Below are 24,684 nucleotides of genomic sequence, written 5' to 3' on the forward strand. Positions count from 1 at the left end.
CAAGGTAGACGAAGTGTATTGTGACGTCACAATAAGTCCGAGTCATTCTACTTTCATAGTTTGTAAAAGGCAGAAAATATGTGGGTCTCTGATACACAGTTGAATCGCATGGTTTTGGTTGATACAAAAACAAGCAAGTAAATCAGCACTCAAGGAGAATGGAAATACAAAAACTGGTTATCATATCACTGTATTTCGTTGTTTGTACCTTCTACCGTAATACGTTGACGGCGCGGTGTTACCGTTCAGACGATCCCAGCTACATACAATGTAGATGAGCGGACACCAATTTCAAATGCACTTTTGTAGTCTTGCTTTGTTTCGGTATAATAAACAATTTATTGCATGAATGTTCGGGAAATATGAAGATTTATTCACCCAAGAAAAATCATATTCCCCTCAGGTGTTGCCCTCGGGGAATATGATTTTTCTTGGGTGATTAAATCTTCATATGTCTCTCACTATCATGCAATAAATGTATAATGTTTCCAGCCAGACTAAAACTCGCTCACTACAAACACAGAAGAGACAAGAATTCCAAGATACCTCCATGCTAAAATTGATACTGTACAGAAGAAACATCGATTTTTTTCACCACTGTAGCAAACTCAAAAGGAAATCTTCGTTTGATTTTTGTAGCCCTCAGATACATTGGCACATTTTCTTTCAGGCCACTATTAAAAAAGTGTTTGCCTACCCTACCCCTTTGATGATGGGTAGGTAGGTAGGCTTTTTTTTTTGTTGGTCAGGATTAATTTTTTTTCGTGCATTAAATATTGTTCTCCCACATATGTCAGTGCTGCTGGAATTTTTTGTACATCATCTACATATATCTGTATATTTTGTTTGCTATATCATATCTCTTCATTAGCCAAGTTCTTTGTCATTAATTAAATATGCTTTTAAATGTACATATGTGCCAGCCTTATCATATTCAGCTCTATCATATTTATATATCTGCTTTTGTATATAACATCACTATTCATCAGTACACCACTTTGCACCACTTTATAAATAAGAATTAGTTTTCCTTTGCACTTTTGTATTGTTCTGTGTATGTACCCTTTAGTTCTTAGTCATCCTCTGCTTTATGCTAGTAGGCATGCAGTGTTATATATTCCATTGAACATGTCTGTCACATGGAACTAGGGTGACAACTGTTTTATGTAGATTTGAAATTTCTAAATGAAATATATAAGTACTGCTCAATGACATAAAAGCATTAAGAGTGGATTTTATTTCAAAGTTTTTCTTGGGTATAAAATGTAAAGTAGCAGTCGAAAACATTTAAAACAATATGGATTTTGTATCTTTTTTCAAATTCTAAGAAAAGCTTTGAAATAAATGTTAGATGCATTTCTGCATGAACTATTAACCAGGCACTGCAAGCATCGTGTAACCTGGGGGTTCCAACTAGCATAGAATCTGTTATAATGGCTTGGTTTGAGAAAATAAATTTAACAGATATGTACTTCGACATGTGCTCTATGTTGTGTCTACGTTCGTCAGCCGCAGTTGAATCCGTGTCAAACTCAAGCAGTCTATTGGCTTTGCTTCGTTCCTTTGAGTTTTTAAACTCTATATTTACGCATAAAGTTGCGTACGATTTTGTCCTCTTCTGGTCAGACATTTTGAAACAAACCATCAAGGAAGCGCTTGAAGCGAAGCAAGGTGACTGTCAAGCGCTTTACTGACTCGAACGGCTAAAATCCCGACTCGAGCTCGGTTCTGCACCGGACAATAACCAAAACAAAAAACATCGCTGTTGGACCAATAATTTTTTTGGGGTCGGTGACCTTTTGAGAGGGTCGGGCGGCTAACGCCCAACAAACAATTTTTTTAATAGTGGCCTCATAAACATTATGTACATCAGTGAACAAATTTTCAAAAATGGAACATTTGATCCTTTATTGTCTTCGGAACTGCAGTTTGATATTTTTCATCATGTAATTGAAGGTTAGTATTTCCAACACAAAATAAAGTTAAACGTAGTTAAATTGTTGGAAAGACTTTATTCAGTGATTAAATTGTACCTTAATAATACTAAAACTTCTACGGGTTCTGTTTACTAAATTATTTCCAGAATAGCCAGCGACTATCGATGTCAAGAATTTATAATCGATTGTTGCTTTGTGTGATCTTCAGAGATGATTTTTCTATAGTTGGTAACTATCGTAACAACACTAGTTATAACCAAGGTTAAGTTTTACAAAAGTAGGTCAAAATCCAGGGTGAAGGTGATGAAGTCAAATATTTTCGTAGCTTTAAGGAAAGGTCTTATTGCCAACCATTCAAGTTATGGTCAATGTTAATGTTTTTGAAAGAATTTTTTTATTTAAATTCCAAGGTAACAAATATTGCTACTCAAAGAAAGGCCTAATGTCACAAGGAATACACATGTGAAATATGAAAGACTTATCACCATCCTTTCAAAAGTTATGGCCACGGTTAAAGTTTTTGCAGACAGACCAAAAACTATATGCCCCCAAATCTCCAATTCCGGGACATAAAAATATAGTGTCATGTCTTGAAAATTGATTTCCACAAACTCCAGTAATAAAAGCATTCAGAATGTCTACATTCAGCAGCTGACCAGACGATGGATCTGATGATATTGCTGGTTTTTAGCTTTCTTATTTTCTTTTGACAAAATCCTCTTCAATTGAATATGACATTGCTTAGTTAATAACAATTAATGATTTGTTGAAATTGTCAGATATCATCTTATATAGATCTATAGTTTAATTTTGGTCTAGTATCCAACATGTAAAAAAAATCAAGCATTTATATTTTTTAAATATAACGCATTATCATAAATATATTTTTTCGACCTTACTTAGTTATAAATTGATTTTGTCTGAAATCTTTTGGTTTTTGTATTCCCCACCAATTTATATAACATTGTGGGATTCCAGGATATATAAAAGAAAATTTAGTGAGCAGACTCCAATCGACAATTGTTGATGGTGGCATGAAGCAGACAGAACTTAGTAGAATTTTATTCATTATTATGAAGCGTTTAGTGAATTTTTGATTGACAAATTAACAATTCCTCCCCACTTTTCCAAAGATTTTGAATACTTTTCCTGGATTAAACAAGGTTTTAAATAAAACAAACATTTGTTTTTGCAATAATTTGACAATCTGCTATTACCTGAGAATTGTTCCCTCCTTCTGGCCAATGCTTGCATTCTGGATTTGACACCGCCTATGGCTGGCGTGTCTGGATGAACAAGTTGTTCATCATCTCGTACACACTGTCTTTTTCCTGGTGAACCTACAAACAAAATATTCCTTAGGATTTCAAACAAAACTTCTCCCAGACAACTAAGTGTCCATGGTGTAATTTTTCTAATGAAAAAATCAGATATCCTGAACCAAAAAAAAAAAAAAGAAAAGATAAAGAGAAAAAGTGGAATATCTTAATAATGGGGAATTTTTAAATAAATAAATAAATAAAAATCCCATAATATTCACATATTTCTTAAAACAGAGATGAGTGAATTATTCTCCTTTCATACAAACTTTTGGACAGTTATGAGGGAAACTTTTAAGAAATCCTTTTCAGAGTGAAGTAGTATTGGCGTGTACAGTAGAGTTGAAAAATTGGGAAAATTTCATAATCGATCATAATTGGAAGAACTGTTACGATCAATGATCGATATAATCGGTATTTACACATAGTTAATAATTATGTTTATTATTTTTGGAGTTATTTCTATTTAGTTTTATGATATGTGCAGTATACACACTAGCTGGTGTCACTGAATTCCCAATTTTCAATGTGGAGTCCACTGACTCTCCCCCCGCACATGTCTCGATATAAAAGCTGGAGTAACAGTCAGATGAATCTCGGATTAGATATCAGTTAGTGTACAGGCGACTATCGATTATGAAAAATAGAATCAATAATTGGAATCGAAGAGCCAAAAACGCTCGACAATCAATTGTCGGTGACAATTGTTTCATCACTAGTGTACAATATTCTAGCCAAAATATCTACCATCCTTTGAAGTTAGTGTTGCTGTGGGTGCATTTTCCCGAGCAAGATTCTGCTCTAGAATACGTTTTCTAGGAGTGACATCTGGGGTTTTTCCAAGCTTCTGATTCAGAACTTCTCTTCGCTGTCTTGTTTTCTCCAACAGTCTCTACAAATTATATAACAACTTTTACATAATCTGAATATGAATTACCTAGAGGTACAAGGATGGATACAATATTACAAGTTTTTAAAGACAGCATCAGTTAGATGTACACTTCAGACTTCACTATATCACATTCCTGTGCAGTCCAAAGTATCTGACGTTTTCCTGGCTTTTTTATGAATTTGATATTTTCCGTTAATTTTCCTGGCACGGTAAATATCAAAATCATGAGAAAGCCAAGAAAACATAAGATATTTCGGACTAATTCTTGAAATACCATGTATTAAAGTAAAGTTGGTAAGTATTTTATATAGGCAGCAATCAGCAAAATTGGTCATGTAGCAATATGAAAAGTATACTAGGATGACCATTACACATGCTTGGACATTGTGATTTTATTCACTTACCACCCAAATTATTATTTCTTACAGTACACCCATCTGTGAACTTGTGATTTTGACCCCCAGACTGCCCAGGTTCACTCCTCCAATTTCCAATATTAAACCAGTGACTAAATACTAACATCTAGTACAGCATAACAATTTCTAAGATTTAAACATTTTCAGTCAAAAATAACAAACAATCAAACAGAAACCTGTAAATCGCCTGACGAGAGCCTCTCTTCGTTGTATTTTTCAAGTTCATGAAAAGATTCCACGGCGATTTCTTCAAAAGATCCTAACTTAGATTTATCGATTTCCTCTATTGTTTTGTTCGCAAGTTCCTCAAATGAACTATCAGACATCTCTTGTACATTTTCCGACATCATTTTAAAATGCACTGCTGAGCGCCCGATCTTGTATTTTTGAATTTTGCGTTATCTCATCCCACGTGATCACAATAACTTTAACCTTTGCAGTACGTCAGAAAATTCAAAATGTGTATTCCACACAGAATGATTTATCTAATTAACATAAGATGATTAACTTTAAATTGGTGAAAAGTGTACACAACTTTAGGAATGTTACATTAGTCTCGATTACAAATGTTTTCCAAAGAAAATCAATATTACAAATCATATTCATATTGTTTGAAAAGTCTAAAGTTCATATATAGCAAAAAATCCTAAACCTTTGACATCAGAAAAGAAATGTGTTGCAAGCTCTTGGTGGCGACAAATTCACCGTGAAACTGATTAGTACTCACTTCTGTGTAAGCATCCATTGCAGATTTTGTAATCAGAACTCAAACATTTGAATACTAATCTCGGCCCCGACACTTGTTTACAAAATTCAAAATTGGCGGTTGGAAGTATCGCGCTTTCTCGCGAAGTCTCGTGAACTAAGGATAACACTAATAGACCGGGAGGATAATCTAAGCCTGGAATACATGTATCGAGATGCAGGAAAATACATAATGAAAATATTTGAAAATTAATCATCAAATTATGCAGATTATAGCATTAAAAAATCATAACGTCCGAGCAATATTCATAGTATGTCCTATTCTTATTCTTTACTTAAAACTTGATGAAAAAATTTAAATGTTGGATTACATAAATCGTATCTATTGATACATTAAAAATTCTGGTCAGTGTTTCTTATCATAATATTTCTACGTCAAAATTTCGAGAAACTATTACATTTCATTTGATGTTTTTGTAGAGCAGTTAATATACCTCTAGGGAACCAAGCACGCAAATAGTACAACCATACATTTTACCATCGTGATAGTCATGTGATAGTTAAAGTACACGTGGTTTTTGTTTTGGTGAAAGAGGAAGATGTATGTGTTACGGATTCTGAGTTTGGTTATAGCTTTCGGCTTTATTTACATGAATAAAACACCTGTTGGGGTATATGAATTTACAAGATTGGGCACTAATGGAGGTACCAACTGTGCAGGTAAGTTTCCTTGTGTAGACAACAGATCTTATAAATTTCAATTCCATTGGGGGCGGATTGACAACGGGACGGATCATCTGGGGACGGATCAACCGTGGGGTGGATCGATATCATTTTATATCTCATATTGTGTATGCCCCCCCCCCCCCCAATTAAAGATATTATAAATGATTACTTAAGAAAAAGGGCAGTTTTTTATTTAGTAGAGATATCATAAAACGATATTATAAAGTTCTGTCAGATTTATAGGTATATATCTAAAATTGTTTATACAACCATTATGATTTATAATTTTTGTTTGAAGTGCGAAAATCAGGTCAATTGTTTATGAAAAGGTGTACTCATTAATTAGCGTACAAACACCGCGCGTTATTTAAGTTATATGTGCTGTAGAGCATTAAGTCAGCTCAATCAAAAATGTGTCCATTAATCATTGTGAAAACACCTTTGTTTAAACTTTTAGAGTTTTACTTTGTTTTACAATCTTTGATCATTAATTGCAAGAATAACACCTTTTACTGAACAGCACAAAAATGAACTCAGCATCCAAGTTTAACATAACTATTGATATTCAAAACGACGGCCCGTCATTAAAATGTAAACACTTGGAAAAATGGTTAAAAAACGTGGTAATATAATTTTGAGGGCCGGATCGACTAAGGGACGGATTGATAATGGGACGGGTCTTCTAGAATTGAAGGAAGAGTCTAAAACGTAACCAAGAAAATGATGCTGCAAATGGACTCGGGGTCATCAAATTACCCGAGATATAAAATTTGGTTGAAATCCGACAACCTTTATCTCTTTTTTGGTTACATTTTTGGCAGCTTGAATGTAGAAGTATGATATTGTATAAAAAGTAAATGCATGCTGAGGAAAAGCAGAAAGGGATGTACCAAAATTGTGAATTTCGCAACCCCAGGGTTCTGACTCGAGGGCGGATCCAAGGCGGCCATTTTGAAAAGTGATTGCAACCCTCCTCGTGACCCCCTATCAGACTTTGAACAAATTTGAATTGAATTTGTAGAAGCACTTTTAAAAATTCGCTCGGACAACTGAGTTCAGCACTATAGAAGAGGAATGATAAGAAGAAAAGAATATAACAAGAAATGGAGGCAAAAGCAATATATACATATTCGGGGACAAAACATTGGCTGACACGCCAAGAAAGAGCATTAAACGCGAGTAACTGTTTTCCCGACGTGCACTATATTTTAGTTGACAATACTTTTTTTTTGTTCCGTTTAATGAAAAATTTACAATGTACAATAATAAAAATTGTTTGTATTCCATAAATCATACTATGCAGACTACAACACAACCATGGTAGCAGTATTCAATCGGTGAAATATCGAATTAAAATATTTTTTTCCTGAATGTGAATGAATGGCTGACAATAATTAAGCTTACTGGTCGGAGTGTTTGCGGTTCATGGAAATAATCAATTTAGTGATACTTAGGCGAACATACAGCTACCTGGTGAGAGAGAGAGAGAGAGAGATCAAGAGAGAGAGAGAGAGAATTCTTATTTGGTAGTAATTTTACAGCAGAAAATAGTCCATTATTTTTTAAAGTATAAAGCTTACCAGCATTCATAAGCTAGAGTGTCTTGCTGTAGTATTTATATTATAAAGAAGAAATATGGGTCCATTGCAATATTTCAAAAACGTCACAATTGTTACACCGATATCAGTGGGGGATTTAGAGCCCCCCCCCCCCCCCCCCTCTTTCGCCACAAATTTATAAATGACATGAAAACCGGAACAATCCAATTAATTAGATCGAAATAAGAAAATAATGTCAATAAAAATTTGGCACCCGAAATGGCTGAGTTGGAACCGCCAGTGGATATGGAAAAAATATTGATTGATTGTTTATACGTCATGTCGAGAATTTTTCACTCATATTGAGACGTCACTATTTGTAGGTGAAGTGTCACAAATTTAGGCTCAACGCCGTAACAGTAAGGGTTCTTAAAGACTTTATCGTGTCAACACCTGCATGCCGCGACACGGGGCCCCCGTTTTTAAGGTCATATACGAACGTTTGGCCGAGCGTTTGGTGAAGGAGCAATCACTACCTATATTAACGTCTTAGGTTTGACGCGGCCATGGCACCCGCGGGGCTCAAATTCACGACCATCCGGTTACGAAGCGAACGTTCTACCACTGAGCTACCGTGACCGGTAAAACATTACGTAGGAAATGTCCTTTTTGTATAATTATGGAGTTCCTTTTATCACTTAAACATAGAAATTCAATGGCATGGCTATTGAAAATAAGGTTTATTTGTGAAACACTGATGCTCCCGTATGACAGCGAAGTTGATAATTACCAGGGTTAAAGTTTTTCAAAAAATAGGTCAAAGGTCAAGGTCATGAGGTCACAAACTTTGGTTCCTAAAGAAAGGTCTTCTCAAATGGAAAGTACATGTGAAATATGAAAGCCATATATATCACCTTCCATTCAAATGCTACTGTCAGGGTTAACGTTCTTGCCGACAGACAGATGGACAGACCAACAAAAAACAAAACAAAAAAAACAACTACATGCCCCAGAATCTTCGATTAAGGGATATAAAAAGGGGGGAAATATCAACAACGACGGAAGGAAAGGTCCAAAAGTATAACCCTACAAACCGAAAAACTCCAACTGAACAGTCGTTAATTACAAAATGTAACGAAATAAATATTTAAAGATTCATGAAATAGTTGAGTTTTCGAGTTTCTGTCTGATGCCTTAACATGTATCAGTGTGCATGTGAATGGAAGAACTGACAAGTATGGTGGTATATTTCTACCATCACTTGTCAGGTAATTATGTCGACTTGTCGGATAATTATGTCGACTTGTCGGGTAATTATGTCGACCTGTCAGGTAATTATGTCGACTTGTCGGGTAATTGTGTCGACTTGTCAGGTAATTATGTCGACTTGTCAAGTAATTATGTCGACTTGTCAGGTAATTATTTATACATGTCAGCTACTGTTGTCCACTTGTCAAATAAAAGTTTTAAAAGGTTTAACCGTAAAAATACTTTCACGCTCAAAATGTTCTGACAAGTCGACATAATCTAGCAAGCTTAACCCTAAACCAAGATCATTTTGACAACATTTCCTACCTTTTTGTCGACTTGTCTGATGATCTTGTCAGATCGTGATGTTGACTTGTCAGATTGTGATGTTGACTTGTCAGATCGTGATGTTGACTTGTCAGATCGTGATGTTGACTTGTCAGATTGTGATGCTGACTTGTCTGATATTGAAACGAAAAGTAGATGTCAGCAAATGGCTTTAGCATATCAAAATAAAAAAAAAAAATTGGAAATGACAGGTCAACATAATCATCTGACAAGTCGACATAATTAACTGACAAATCGACATAAATATCTGAAAAGGAATTATGGAAGAAATTGCATCACTTTTGAAGAACCACAACATCATGGAATTTAGAACTGCGTTTTGTATGACTATATCGGTTGAGTATGATCGAGTCAATACTGGCTGTAACTCATATAATATTCCCTTTCTTGTTCGTAGAAAGTGACTCCTCTGTAATCGATCTACTCCAAATTAAGATCATTCGCAGTGTTTAGTGTACGTGCCTTCTTTTCCAGTATGTACAGTGGTGTTGGGATTAGCGGAACAGCTGTCCGTAATACACAATGAGACGGTGGTTAGAGGTCTGGAGAGGCTGTGTAACTTTCTACCTCCGCCTTATCAAGGAGCTTGTAAAGAGTTTACAGATTTCATTGCAGATGACATTATCAGATCGTTAGTTACAATACATGCCATATACAATGTATACACAGGGGGGGGGGGGGGGGGGGGATATCGCAACACCGGCTTCTTTCTTAGCCTGAGTATAATGATTAATTTCACATTACAAGATGAATAGTAGACTTGCTCAAGTCTCTATGTTTAATAATCAGTGCTCTCTTTAATACTTTTAATAATGCCAAACTATATGTTTGGTGACATTTAAGAATGGTAGAGAGCAGATATTTAGATTTTGTTTTGTATTACTTATAGGAGTTATGCGATTGATCACTGTTCGTTATCTTCACCTTTCATACAACATAGACTTGAGCAGGTCTAGATGAATAGCTTTTCATAGTTGACATCATTTTTTAAATAGCATCACTTGATCTTAAAAAATGTAAAAACGCCATCTGTAAATATATTTACTGTCATTCTCTTTCAAAGGTGAGAAATTTTACAGTAAATAACTATACCCCTATCTATTAATTCAAATGTCTATTATGAATAAAACAAAGTTAAATAAGGTTGACATGTAGAAATCAAACTAAACAGGTTTTTTCATTATCTAGTGTGTAACTTCCGTTCACACGAATGACGGACTTCATGCGTCTTCTTAAATCTCTGCTCATATTATATACAAACAATGGAGGAAATTCGAACCATGAATAATATTTCTCTCAGATCTATTTTGTCACATTTTACTTTTTTTTTATGTTTCAGAAAGCTTACATGTGTCATTGCCACAATACTAATTTATCCACGTTTAAATGTTATATATCGTTAGATCGATCGATCGATTGATCTAGATCGATTTTTGCCCACTGATTTATTTTTTACACATGGGTAGGTTATCTCTCCAAAATGAAAAAAAAATCTAATAGTTGTAATTTCCATTGACCTGGTATAATATCACGTGCTATAAAATCAATGAAAATGTAGGATATTCTTGATTCATGTAAGTGTAAGTGAAAAGGGTTTCTTTCTTGCACCTCTAAGTGAAAAATAGCATTACAAATATGCAAAATACGGGATCTTGATAGAATATGTTTTTGAATTGACACATCATCCATACACTAGCAGCTTGTACAGGCATGTATTTTCAAAATAAGTCGTACAGGTAGTTAGCTACATGTAACAGTTCAATGTAGATGAAATGCGTATATACTTTGTTTGATTTTAGCCCACTTTTGTACTTTGCACAATTGTATTATGCATATTATGTACAAGAAAGAAATTAAAATGAAAATTATCTATTTGTACCATTTTGTTTTACAATTTCAAATTGTACTAAATGACAATATACATCATGATATTTTTAACTAATTCCAATCCCTTTATCACAAGATTCTCCCAGGACGACACGGCAGATACAGCGTGTCACAAGCTATCGTTCTGTTTCACGGATCCCAGTACAGACACCTGTCATATCTTCCCTAGGAAACCCAGCCATAGAGATAGGTTGCTGAAATTTGTCCAGGTATGGAAGTACAATATATCAATTGTCAACATACATAGAGTATTAAATCACTCTCCTAAGTTATAGTAACACTAAATGCCCTCGCTTTAAGTCAGGAAAAGCAGATATTTATTAGTGTCTTTCCGTTCTTCTGTGTCTGTCTTTCGGTGGATCGGTCTTTCTTGAAATTTTACTTTATACAATTGAATATATGTTTTAAAATATAGTAACACATGACATTTTTCCTAAAGTTTCATTGAAAGAGTTTTGTCAATTTATTGATGTATCCAAGTCTCGGCTACACTTTAAAACACATAGAATATGCATTTCCTTGAACTAAATTAAAAAATAATAATAATGAAGAAACGACCCAGAAATCACGAAACTTATACTTGAACTTTAAAAGTATGCATATCCTTATATTTACATGAACATTTCCAATGTTTTTTCATTCGATGTCTTTAAACCAGTTGAAATGATAGCCATTTCCAATGTGCCTATCAATCTTGATAAATATATAGTACGACTGTTCTTACGGCTGGGAATATTCAGAAATGAAAGTAAAATGTAAATGTAAAAAAATAAATAAATTTCCAAAACTATTCCATTTTGATTTACTAGGTCTCGAATAACTGGATAGAACGGTAGCTTAAACAGTACATGTTCATCAAATTAAACAGCACACGCTCATCAAATTAAACAGCACACGCTCATCAAATTAAACAGTACATGTTCATCAAATCAAACAGTACATGTTCATCAAATTAAACAGTACATGTTCATCAAATTAAACAGCACACGCTCATCAAATTAAACAGCACACGCTCATCAAATTAAACAGTACATGTTCATCAAATCAAACAGTACACGCTCATCAAATTAAACAGTACATGTTCATCAAATCAAACAGTACACGCTCATCAAATTAAACAGTACATGTTCATCAAATTAAACAGTACATGTTCATCAAATCAAACAGTACATGTTCATCAAATCAAACAGTACATGTTCATCAAATTAAACAGTACATGTTCATCAAATCAAACAGTACATGTTCATCAAATTAAACAGTACATGTTCATCAAATTAAACAGCACACGCTCATCAAATTAAACAGCACACGCTCATCAAATTAAACAGTACATGTTCATCAAATCAAACAGCACATGTTCATCAAATTAAACAGCACACGCTCATCAAATCAAACAGTACATGCTCATCAAATCAAACAGTACATGCTCATCAAATTAAACAGTACATGTTCATCAAATTAAACAGTACATGTTCATCAAATTAAACATTACATGTTCATCAAATTAAACATTACATGTTCATCAAATTAAACAGCACACGCTCATCAGATTAAACAGTACACGCTCATCAGATTAAACAGCACACGCTCATCAGATTAAACAGTACATGTTCATCAAATTAAACAGTACATGTTCATCAAATTAAACATTACATGTTCATCAAATTAAACATTACATGTTCATCAAATTAAACAGCACACACTCATCAAATTAAACAGCACACGCTCATCAAATTAAACAGTACATGTTCCTCAAATTAAACAGTACATGTTCATCAAATTAAACAGCACATGCTCATCAAATTAAACAGCACACGCTCATCAGATTAAACAGTACATGTTCATCAAATTAAACAGCACACGCTCATCAAATTAAACAGTACATGTTCATCAAATTAAACAGCACACGCTCATCAGATTAAACAGTACATGTTCATCAAATTAAACAGTACATGTTCATCAAATTAAACAGCACATGCTCATCAAATTAAACAGCACACGCTCATCAGATTAAACAGTACATGTTCATCAAATTAAACAGCACACGCTCATCAGATTAAACAGTACATGTTCATCAAATTAAACAGCACACGCTCGATCATCAGATTAAACAGTACATGTTCATCAAATTAAACAGCACATGTTCATCAAATTAAACAGCACACGCTCATCAGATTAAACAGCACACGCTCATCAGATTAAACAGTACATGTTCATTAAATTAAACAGTACATGTTCATCAAATTAAACATTACATGTTCATCAAATTAAACAGTACACGCTCATCAGATTAAACAGTACATGTTCATCAAATTAAACATTACATGTTCATCAAATTAAACAGTACATGTTCATTAAATTAAACAGTACATGTTTATCAAATTAAACAGTACACGCTTATCAGATTAAACATTACATGTTCATCAAATTAAACAGTACATGTTCATCAAAATAAACAGTACTTGTTCATTAAATTGTATTATGGACAGATTTATTCATTGCGTGTTCAATTTTTGTGCGGAGAGTTAGCGTATTTGAAATTGCTTTTTACTTTAAAAATATTGAGGACAATGTTAAAGCTATCATGGTTTTATGACTTGTCCCATTGCTTTGCTCTGATTTGACGCCACCACATGAAAAGCTCCATTCGATTTCTGCAATTTTTCACATGTCTTCCTCTCTGAATAATCGATGACCTATATTGCTTTTGAAGACAAAGGTCATGTTGTCCTGCTCACATAAGTTAACAAGATGGTCTCTGGACGATATCTCCGATGTTCTTCTTTTGTAAAATCTCAAATACCAGCCGTAAGATAAACTGAGGCACACAGATTTTTTTTTTTTTTAGACCAACAGACGTCATCGGACCGGGGCGAATATTTGCGATTTACCAGGAATAAAAAGGATCTGCGCCTGGATTAATGAGTAAATATCTAAAATTTCTTCACAGTTTCTTTTAGAATACACTGAAAAGATAGATATTGCTTTTGTTGTTCCGCACCACGTTTGGGGCGGTAATTTCTTCACAGATATGTGGTACTTCAACCGGCATGATACTCTGACTGCTTTGTGGTATAAAAGGAGTGAAGGATTACACACGAACCACATACCGGTATCAGCAAGAAAACTTGCTAGTTGTGTCTATCTAGGCAACTAGGTATAATTTTAGTGTAACAATCAAGATAACTGGTAGTTTTAGAGTGTCTATCAAGATAACTGGTAGTTTTAGTGTGTCTATCAAGATAACTGGTAGTTTTAGTGTCTATCTAGATAACTGGTAGTTTTAGTGTGTCTATCAAGATAACTGGTAGTTTTAGTGTGTCTATCAAGATAACTGGTAGTTTTAGTGTCTATCTAGACAACTGGTAGTTTAATGTGTCTATCAAGATAACTGGTAGTTTTAGTATGTCTATCAAGATAACTGATAGTTTTAGAGTGTCTATCAAGATAACTGGTAGTTTTAGTGTGTCTAACTAGATAACTGGTGGTTTTATTGTGTCTATCAAGATAACTGGTAGTTTTAGTGCGTCTATCAAGATAACTGGTAGTTTTAGTGCGTCTATCAAGATAACTGGTAGTTTTAGTGTGTCTATCAATATAGCTGGTAGTTTTAGTGTGTCTATCAAGATAACTGGTAGTTTTAGTGTTTATCAAGATAACTGGTAGTCCTAGAGTGTCTATCAAGATAACAGGTAATTTTAGTGTGTCTATCAAGATAACCGGTAGTTTTAGTGTGCCTATTAAGATAACCGGTAGTTTTAGTGTCTATCTAGATAACTGGTAGTTTTAGTGTGTCTATTAAGATAACTGATAGTTTTAGTGTTTATCAAGATAACTGGTAGTTTTAGAGTGTCTATCAAGATAACTGGTAGTTTTAGTATGTCTATCAAGATAACTGATAGTTTTAGAGTGTCTATCAAGATAACTAGTAGTTTTAGAATGTCTATCAAGATAACTGGTAGTTTTAATGTGTCTATCAAGATAACCGGTAGTTTTAGTGTGTCTATCAAGATAACTGGTAGTTTTAGTGTGTCTATTAAGATAACCGGTAGTTTTAGTGTCTATCTAGATAACCGGTAGTTTTAGTGTGTCTATCAAGATAACTGGTAGTTTTAGTGTGTCTATCAAGATAACCGGTAGTTTTAGTGTGCCTATTAAGATAACTGGTAGTTTTAGAGTGTCTATCAAGATAACTAGTAGTTTTAGTGTGCCTATTAAGATAACCGATAGTTTTAGTGTTTATCAAGATAACTGGTAGTTTTAGAGTGTCTATCAAGATACCAGGTAGTTTTAGTGTGTCTATCAAGATAACTGGTAGTTTTAGTGTGCCTATTAAGATAACTGATAGTTTTAGTGTTTATCAAGATAACTGGTAGTTTTAGAGTGTCTATCAAGATAACAGGTAGTTTTAGTGTGTCTATCAAGATAACCGGTAGTTTTAGTGTGTCTATCAAGATAACTGGTAGTTTTAGTGTGCCTATTAAGATAACCGGTAGTTTTAGAGTGTCTATAAATATAACTGGTAGTTTTAGTGTGTATATCGAGATAACTGGTAGTTTTAGTGTATCTATCAAGATAACCGGTAGTTTTAGTGTGCCTATTAAAATAACCGGTAGTTTTAGTGTCTATCTAGATAACTGGTAGTTTTAGTGTGTCTAATAAGATAACTGATAGTTTTAGTGTTTATCAAGATAACTGGTAGTTTTAGAGTGTCTATCAAGATAACTAGTAGTTTTAGTGTGTCTATTAAGATAACTGATAGTTTTAGTGTTTATCAAGATAACAGGTAGTTTTAGTGTGTCTATCAAGATAACCGGTAGTTTTAATGTGTCTATCAAGATAACCGGTAGTTTTAGTGTGTCTATTAAGATAACCGGTAGTTTTAGAGTGTCTATAAATATAACTGGTAGTTTTAGTGTGTATATCGAGATAACTGGTAGTTTCAGTGTGTCTATTAAGATAACTGGTAGTTTTAGTCTCTGGATAGCTATGTATACTTTTAGTTGGTAGCTTAAATTTCTAACTTCTGTAGAAATACATGTATATGTTAATTGATTTCTATGTGTCATCTCTACGTTGTATTTAAACCAAGACTGATGTACAGTGAACAGTATTTCTGTCTTGTATACCAATCGTATCATCTATGATTTCACTTTTTTCTTGCAGTATATTTAGTAAACACGATCCCGCCATAGACCTGGACGGCGACTTCCACAGCGTGTACCAGGTAAGTGTAATAAACTGTCCATCTAACAATATGTCATATATCCCATCGGGTCAACATCAGAATTATTGAACCACCAAGGGGTAATATATTTATGCAACAGTATTTTTATTTTGCATGTTTTGTTGACTGTAAGACAACTAATTTTTGTTAAAGAGTAAATATCGTGAATATTGTGCATCAGCACACCGACGAATTAATATCATTCATGGAATGAGAAAGTGAATTCCACCATGCCTGGGTGCCACTTCAGAGAGGACACCATGAACCACAGTGTATTTGACCTGGTGAAAATAAGCGGTGTTATACAGTATGCAATAAACCGAATTCTAAATATATTTCTTTTGATCGCAGACTTTAAGAGGGTCATCTTGGCGAGGAAAAGATTGTGATGACGAAAGGGAATTATTTCATCCGGGTGCAAAGTAAGTTTACAGTCTTGACAGTTGTTTCTGGACCATCAAGAGCGGTCTTCATACGACGTGTTTAAAAACCAAATTAAGATCAAATAATGGAACTAATGATTAAAGCTATATATGTTGTATTTAGTTGTATTTTTTCTATGTTGGAAACCAGACCAAAATTTTGTCAGTATAACTATTTAGAATGCTTAATTTCTTTGACAACTCTTTTACTGGTATAAACCAAGTACTGATCGTGATTTATGAGGGATTGACGATTATATCGAATGTGCGCTTGCATAGGAAAAATATTATAAGACATAATGAAGATAAGTGGTCGTAGTGCAGTTTAAAGTTTGTTCAAATCATGACCCCGGGGATAGGATGGGGCCACAATAGGGTTCAAAATTTTAAAAGGGGATAGGATAAATCTTTGAAAATCTTCTCAAGAACAACAAGGTCATGATTAATCTTAGTAATATTTTATTTTGCCCCTGTGACTAAAGACTGTTGGGGGTGTTGTTTTTGTCTGTCTGAAACTTGAACCTTGCTCATAACTTTTGAATGTTGGGTGATAAGGCTCTCATATTTCACATGTGTATTCCTTGTGACAAAACCTTTTAAAGTTTTTTACTTGTGGCCTTGACCTTTGCGTTTGACCTAGTTTTAAGAAAATCTAACCTAGGCAATATCTCCTGAACTACGTAAAATAGGGTTTCATATTTTATTTTATATAAAGATTCCTTTTGTCAAAAGACTTTTTTTTCTTAATGTTTTATTTTTGTATTTTGAATAAACACATTTATACATAACGTACAACTGTAATCTACACTCACTCATTCACACTTGCAATTACTCTGTGCACCTTCTGCATTCACAACAATAACAATGAATTATATATATATATATATATATATATATATATATATATATATATACATATACTCGTATATACATACACATTCAAAGATAAAGGTAATTAATTGCATCCGACAATTTGGGTTTTGAGCCCTGTGATATGGAGTAATAAATGTGCTTTTTTGCTAACTACAAAAAAGTTTCCAAACAACTTCCGTCAATATTACCTAGTAACACAATTCTTGTGATTTTATAATTTTTTTCAAATGCATTGTACTATTTCACAAAATCTCTCCAGAACGCAGATACATATACACAGTCATAAAAAATATGAGTGACTGTTCTCTTTCGCTTTTGCAAAATGAACGCAAATCATTATCTACAAGTTTATGTTTATGAGGGAAAGGGTTTGTAGCTATACAACACATAAGCATACGGTATTGAAAATAAATAAATTTTGTTTCTTTTGTGCATAATGATGCGTTCATACAGTAAAATTCCTAACATTTTCCTGAAATAGTTTCACTGAGATAAGTTTCCCACTTCTCTCTTTTGAGTTATGGGGCTATGAACTTCTTTTCCTTCAAAACTTGATATAAAAATTGAACATTTTTGAACTAGACTTTGTCAAGAAACTTATTTGATACCTGATGCTTGACCTTGTGACCTTGAAGTTTGACCGAAATTTTAAAACTTTAATCCTATGTTTTACTTGTGGTGCATCTTTCATTTCTATACATTCCTTGTGACAAGACCTTTCGTTTTGGTACCAAAGATTTTGACGTTGTAATCTTGATCTTGGATTTTGACTGACTTTGATGAAAAGTTAACTTAATAGGCAATATCCTGTGAGCTGCTTAAGGTTGGGATTTCTTATATAGATTCCTCATGGAAAGACCTTACATTTCACACCATGTTTTATTTTTTTTAACCTTGTGACCTTGTATCATGGTTGTGATGTGACTCTATTGGGCTAGACTGGAACCACAATATGGGGTCAGTTTTCTTTATGGGAATATCTTTTAAAAATCAGAGTAGCTGGAGAACAGCAGGGCCAATGTTATTCATGTGAGCAATGTGGCACATAGGCCTCTTTGTTTGACGATGCTCACGTGGCTGTGAATGGTTATGGGCCTATTGTTTTAGTTGTTTTTGACACATGTATGGCGCTCATGAACTGCGCTTGCATGATTTCTATTTTCTTCTCTTTTCAGACCAATAAATGGCGACAAAACCATGGATTCTAACTGCAATGGCATCTATGCAAGTTAACATATAATGTTTAAATCTTGAGAAAATTAAAGAAAATCTTAGTAAAGTAGAATACATGTACACTGTGTATTAAAGACTTCAGTTATTTCTTTATATTCACATTTTCAACTGTTTTCTCTGTGATAAAACTTTGAAGTTACAATTTGTTAATCTCCCCACGACCTACGTATCAGTTAAATGTTCAGTTAAATGTTAATCTCCCCACGACCTACGTATCAGTTAATGCGAAATGGAAGGTCAGTGGGCGGTAACTCTGGAAATTAACATATAATGCCATGTGTATTTCAATTTATATTGGGCAATATTTTGATCTATCGGGTTTTTTTAATTGCAGTTGGCCTTAGGCCGTCCTTGTTTTACGTCGCTCGTTAACAATTTTACATTTTTAATTTCTTCTTGAAAACTACAGGGTCAATTCTTACCATATTTTAGTGTAAAGCATCTCTAGGATAAGAGGAATATAAATTGTGAAATTTATTACCTTACCACCCCTGGGACCTCATGGGCGGGGCCAAATATGCTTTAAAGGACTATATTTTCAAAAATCTTCTTCTCTACTCTCACACATGTGGTAGAAAAACTAAATGCATGGTTATTATGTCCATGAAACCTTCTATCAAACTTGTGAAATTCATGGCCCATAGGTCAGGAGTTAAAGTCCTAGGACAGGGCCAATATGACCTTATAGTGAACATGTATTGAATCTTAGAAAATCTTCATCTCTAATCCCATATATATTTGAGAAAAATCCAAATGCATGTTTATGATGTCCATAAGCTCTCTACCTAAATCATGAAATTCATGGCTCCTTGGTCAGACCCTAGGGCGGGGTCAATATGGCCATAAAGTGAAAATGTATTAAATTTTAGAAATTCTTCTTCTGTACCTTCATATATATTTGAGAAAAACTAAATGCATGATTATGATATCGATAAATTGTGAATTCATGGTTCCTGGGTCAGGGGTTCAGACTCTTGGGTAGGGTCTACTGTGTATATGGCCACATAATGAAATGTAACAAAATCTTATTTTTTCTTTTCTACTTTCACAGTTATGGGAAATAAATGCATGGTTCCGATATTCGTAATGTCTTCTTTTTAAATTGTGAAAGAAATTCACGGCCCATGGGTCAGGGGTTTAGGCTTTCGGGGTGGTGGTGGTGGAGGTGGTGGAAGACAGTAGAGAGATTGGTAATGTCAAAATGATGTAAATTTAGGCTTCATATTTCCATTTTCCTTCTTCTGTAATTGAATGGGAATTGTAAGCATATTTTGAAAGATCATAAACATGTGTACACAAGACCCTATATTGAGGCTCTGTATGGGCTATGATACTTAAGTGACCGTTAAGCTCGTGGACCTCTTGTTATTTCAAATACATGTATAAGTACGAGGAAGCCGTTATGCAAATAATCATGTTTTCCATTCACATACGCGACAAACTAGACAGTGATTCCTTATGTCTTGTTTAGGGCATAAACCCTACGAGTGGGCGTGGTTATGAGGATGAGTTGTGCGGCACTAGCCAATCACGAGGAGTAGCGGTTCTGGGCGATTCCATTAGTGCTCACTTCCACCTTCCCAGAGAATGGCTGAATACCACAGAGATGTCCCTGGTATAGTATAGGGTTCATGACATGCCCGATCTTTGGCTACATCAACTGCTTTTCTTTGAGAATAAAACTAAAAATATTTTCATTTGTTTGTTTAATAGAAAGTATTCGAGCCACTTCCATTTATCTTGGAGAATGAAATCGACTGGCCTGAGTTTTCGTCTGTGACAGGTAGCGTAGGATCAATATGTACTGGACTATATTATATGTCACCACAAAAAGCCGTTTTCTTTGTATTGTAAGAATGAACTGAGGGAATATTGACATTGAACGGTATTTTTTCTCTGACAGCTTTCAGGAACAACACAGATCCATTCCATGAAGTTCTGCATGGACCAGTGGATTCCGTGTACAAGAGACTGTTTGAAAGGAACCATTGCAATCACAGGGACTACCAAAACATCGGCGTCAATGGTAGTTATCCAAGACTGATGAGTCAAAATGAATTCCTGTTTTAGTTATGGAAAACGATGTAGATGTGATGCATCTAGAAGGAAATCAGACAAGCATAACAACCATCACATACCAGTCCGAAATACTAAGATATAATGCAACAGGAACAAAGTTAGGCAGATGAAAACAAATAACAAATTTTATGTCTCACATTACACTGCAGTTTGCAAGAATGAACAAGGTTATTATACCCGCTCATCGAAGTACAGGTGTAGTTACAGGAATCACGCTGTCAGTCTGTCCATCCTCCCATGTGTCTGTGTAATCTTGTCTAAAAATACAAAAGCATTCGTATCCAGATCATGAATGTGTAACAAAGCAACGTTAGATGTTCATACTGTACGCATGCTTGCTTAACCTTTGCAGTTTTGAGGTAAATGGCATCCAGGGTTATTTGGATAAAATGAAAGTTACTGGGAGAAAACGAAAATCGGTCCTTTCAATATACTGTAAATGTATAACATTTGGCTGTGTATTCTATTTAGCGCCTTTAGCGGAACGCATCAGTACATCGCTAAATGCCATCCGTAAATCTAGATGTTTAAAGTAATTCAGGAATGCGCTAAATCAAATCTACGCTAACTTGTTGAAAAAACGATTTCCGCCAAATATCGTACACGCCAAATATAATACGTTTACAGTATATAAATGGTCACAACTGATATTCGGTTGCTTACAACAGAGAGGGATATCATTCTTTTGGATCAAGGGCATGTGCAAAAGGTCATCTGAAGGTCATTTAGAGAAAAACAACAAATTCATTTTCGTGTCATGTTTTATTTTTAAACCATCACACTAACGAATGTTCCTTAGAGCTTGTGTACGTATCACATTATTAGACCAAAGTCATTTTCAGAACGTCAAGGTCACTGAAGAATGCTTGTGCAAGTCATTTTGTCCAGGCCATGTATCTGTAATGATATTTATACTTAACCAAAAGGTGCCTTTTTACTAATTCTGAATCTTGACCCTGCACCAGGGCCCTTTCTGACAGGAACTCAATCGAGTTTGTTAAATGAATGCATGATAGAGAGATTGCACAAAGGCACCTGAATTATGGATACCACTACCCCCTCCCCCCTTTCTGATTTTCTTGCGGCGATAATTTCCATACCTTTCTAAGAAATTATCGCCGCAAAAAAATCAGAAGTGGGGATAGTAGTATCCATACTTCAGGTACCTGTGAGATTACAGATGTGCGTACGAGAGCTGTTCGATATGTAATGTGTATTGTACCACAGCGTGATAACGCTTTGCACGATTTTGTGGATGATGGTACTTTTGAATAGCTCTATTCAATACCTTTCCAACGGTATAAACACGAGCCTTCAGCTCTACATAGTTTTAAACTTATAGTAATTTCAATAGAACCAGTCGTTAACCAATGTTGTAAAAATTATTGGGAAACGGGTTGAGAATATTGAAGAAATTAGAGCTTATATAAAAGTTCGCACAAAACCCAGTCACTGGGTAATGCAGATTTTTACTGAATTGGGGGAAGTTTATGGGTCTGATAAGGTATCTTATGAGACAGTTCGTAGGTGGAGAAAGAATTTCTGACTGGCAGAGTCCATCAAAGATGCAGCAAAATCTGGCCAACCTGTGACTGTAACAGGCAAAGCAAAAGTCAGAGAAATAATTGAAAGTGGTGGCAGATACACGATTCGTGATATTGCCAAAGCTGTTGGCATGTCGCTATCGCATGGGTTTACTATTTCGAACCAGTAAGAAAAATTGGAAACAAAATATGGCTAACTAAACACGGTAGAAGGCCTGTAGTTGCCAAAAGAACCATAAGCACAAAGAATGTTCTTTATTGCATATTCTTCTCATGTGATGGTATAACCGTACAAATTCCGGTGCCGAAGGGCAAAAGTGTTACAGGTCGGTATTACCGAGATGTTATACTAAAATATCTCAAGAAATATTATCATAAATGACGCCCTGTGTCAGGATTTAGGCATGTTCGTCTATTTCATGATAATGCTCCATCACATACATCTGAGCTTGTAAAGCAATTTTTGAACTCGGAGAAGGTTACCGTCTTGCCACACCCACCATACTCTCTAGATCTAGTCCCATGCGACTTTTTCCTTTTTCCAAAACTAAAAAGTTCTTATCTGGTTGTTGTTACAAGTCCCGACAAACCCTTGGCTCAGCCATCAGTCAGTGCCCCAGAGGTCTACCTAAATGAGCATACCGTGACGCATTTCAGAAATGGATTCAGAGATTGAAATTATGTATTTCCAACCGCGGAGAATACTTTGAAGGGATGTAATGTTCATTTCAATATTTGAGTCGAATGCTTTTGAGATATCGTACAATACACACTACATATCGAACAGCCCTCGCACTACAATTAGACTCCGGTCTGAATGAGCCCCTTCGAGGTATTACTCCTGCTATTTTTAAGACCGGGATAGCAAACACGTTTTTATATCAATTGTATAAGGTATACCTGAAATTATTGTGCATAAAATGAGTAACTTGTACGGTTAAAAAAAACCAAAAAGATTTTTTTTAAAAACGTCAACTAAAGCTAAGGAATTGCTTTGACAGTAAGCATCAGAATATGAATAGAAAAAATACAGTTGACGGTGTTTACAATTTAATTCATACGCGTTAGATTAATCAATTGATGAATAATTATACTTCTTGATATAAATGCTACTTTCAAGTGCAAACAGTTTACAAATTAATCAGATAATTAAAAATACATTGAATGCCGACAAAGGTCAGTGATCTATATAACAATGTTGTATGCCTATCTTCCAATTAATGCTTTAGTATTCCACCCATCGCATCACCTATCTAAATCACCACCCAACACATCACAACCTAGCACATCACCTACCTACATCACCACCCAACACATCACCTACCTACATCACCACACAACACACCACCTACCTACATCACCACCCAACACATCACCTACCTACAACTCTACACAACACATCACCACCCATCGCATCACCTATCTAAATCACCACCCAACACATCACAACCTAGCACATCACCTACCTACATCACCACCCAACACATCACCTACCTACATCACCACCCAACACATCACCACCCAACACATCACCTACCTACATCACCACCCAACACATCACCACCCAACACATCACCTACCTACATCACCACCCAACACATCATCACACAACACATCACCACCCAACACATCACCTACCTACATCATCACCCAACACACCACCTACCTACATCACCACCCAACACACCACCTACCTACATCACCACCCAACACATCACCTACCTACATCACCACCCAACACATCACCTACCTACAACACCACCCAACATATCACCTACCTACATCACCACCCAACACACCACCTACCTACATCACCACCCAACATATCACCTACCTACATCACCACCCAACACACCACCTACCTACATCACCACCCAACACATCACCTACCTACATCATCACCCAACACACCACCTACCTACATCACCACCCAACACATCACCTACCTACATCACCACCCAACACATCACCTACCTACATCACCACCCAACACATCACCTACCTACATCATCACCCAACACATCACCACCCAACACATCACCTACCTACATCACCACCCAACACATCACCTACCTACATCACCACCCAACACATCACCTACCTACATCATCACCCAACACATCACCACCCAACACATCACCTACCTACATCACCACCCAACACATCACCTACCTACATCATCACCCAACACATCACCACCCAACACATCACCTACCTACATCACCACCCAACACATCACCACCCAACACATCACCTACCTACATCACCACCCAACACATCACCTACCTAC

The 24,684-nt window shown here is 35.3% G+C and overlaps 2 protein-coding genes and 1 long non-coding RNA gene across 10 annotated transcripts in view; 1 reads left to right on the forward strand and 2 right to left on the reverse strand.

Moving 5' to 3' along the window:
• LOC125663821 (anillin-like) overlaps positions 1-5,411 on the reverse strand; it is a 31,101-nt gene extending 25,690 nt beyond the window's left edge. For 3 of the 6 annotated variants that reach the window (XM_056152615.1, XM_056152591.1, XM_056152552.1), the window contains exons 1-3: positions 4,741-5,388; positions 4,004-4,148; positions 3,155-3,277 (exon numbers count right to left, since the gene is read on the reverse strand). In XM_056152615.1, the coding sequence (XP_056008590.1) occupies positions 3,155-3,277; positions 4,004-4,148; positions 4,741-4,914 (442 nt within the window). In that variant the 5' untranslated portion in view covers positions 4,915-5,388. Of the gene's footprint in view, positions 1-3,154; positions 3,278-4,003; positions 4,149-4,740 lie in introns of all 6 variants that reach the window. The other 3 variants (XM_056152717.1, XM_056152654.1, XM_056152682.1) reach the window with 2 other exon arrangements.
• Positions 5,412-5,829: 418 nt separating this feature from the next.
• LOC125663822 (acyloxyacyl hydrolase-like) overlaps positions 5,830-24,684 on the forward strand; it is a 29,250-nt gene continuing 10,395 nt past the window's right edge. For all 3 annotated transcript variants that reach the window (XM_048896205.2, XM_056154533.1, XM_056154507.1), the window contains exons 1-10: positions 5,830-5,989; positions 9,604-9,760; positions 11,093-11,225; positions 13,865-13,941; positions 16,183-16,243; positions 16,595-16,665; positions 18,714-18,762; positions 20,243-20,386; positions 20,485-20,554; positions 20,675-20,797. In XM_048896205.2, the coding sequence (XP_048752162.2) occupies positions 5,869-5,989; positions 9,604-9,760; positions 11,093-11,225; positions 13,865-13,941; positions 16,183-16,243; positions 16,595-16,665; positions 18,714-18,762; positions 20,243-20,386; positions 20,485-20,554; positions 20,675-20,797 (1,006 nt within the window). In that variant the 5' untranslated portion in view covers positions 5,830-5,868. The remainder of the gene's footprint in view (positions 5,990-9,603; positions 9,761-11,092; positions 11,226-13,864; positions 13,942-16,182; positions 16,244-16,594; positions 16,666-18,713; positions 18,763-20,242; positions 20,387-20,484; positions 20,555-20,674; positions 20,798-24,684) is intronic.
• LOC130052129 (uncharacterized) lies at positions 20,802-21,258 on the reverse strand. Its single transcript, XR_008800501.1, has 2 exons — positions 21,028-21,258; positions 20,802-20,870 (listed from the first exon to the last, which is right to left on the reverse strand). It is a non-coding gene; the product is annotated as an uncharacterized LOC130052129 (long non-coding RNA).

Source organism: Ostrea edulis, chromosome 1 (assembly GCF_947568905.1).
Source record: "Ostrea edulis chromosome 1, xbOstEdul1.1, whole genome shotgun sequence".
Lineage (NCBI taxonomy): Eukaryota > Metazoa > Mollusca > Bivalvia > Ostreida > Ostreidae > Ostrea > Ostrea edulis.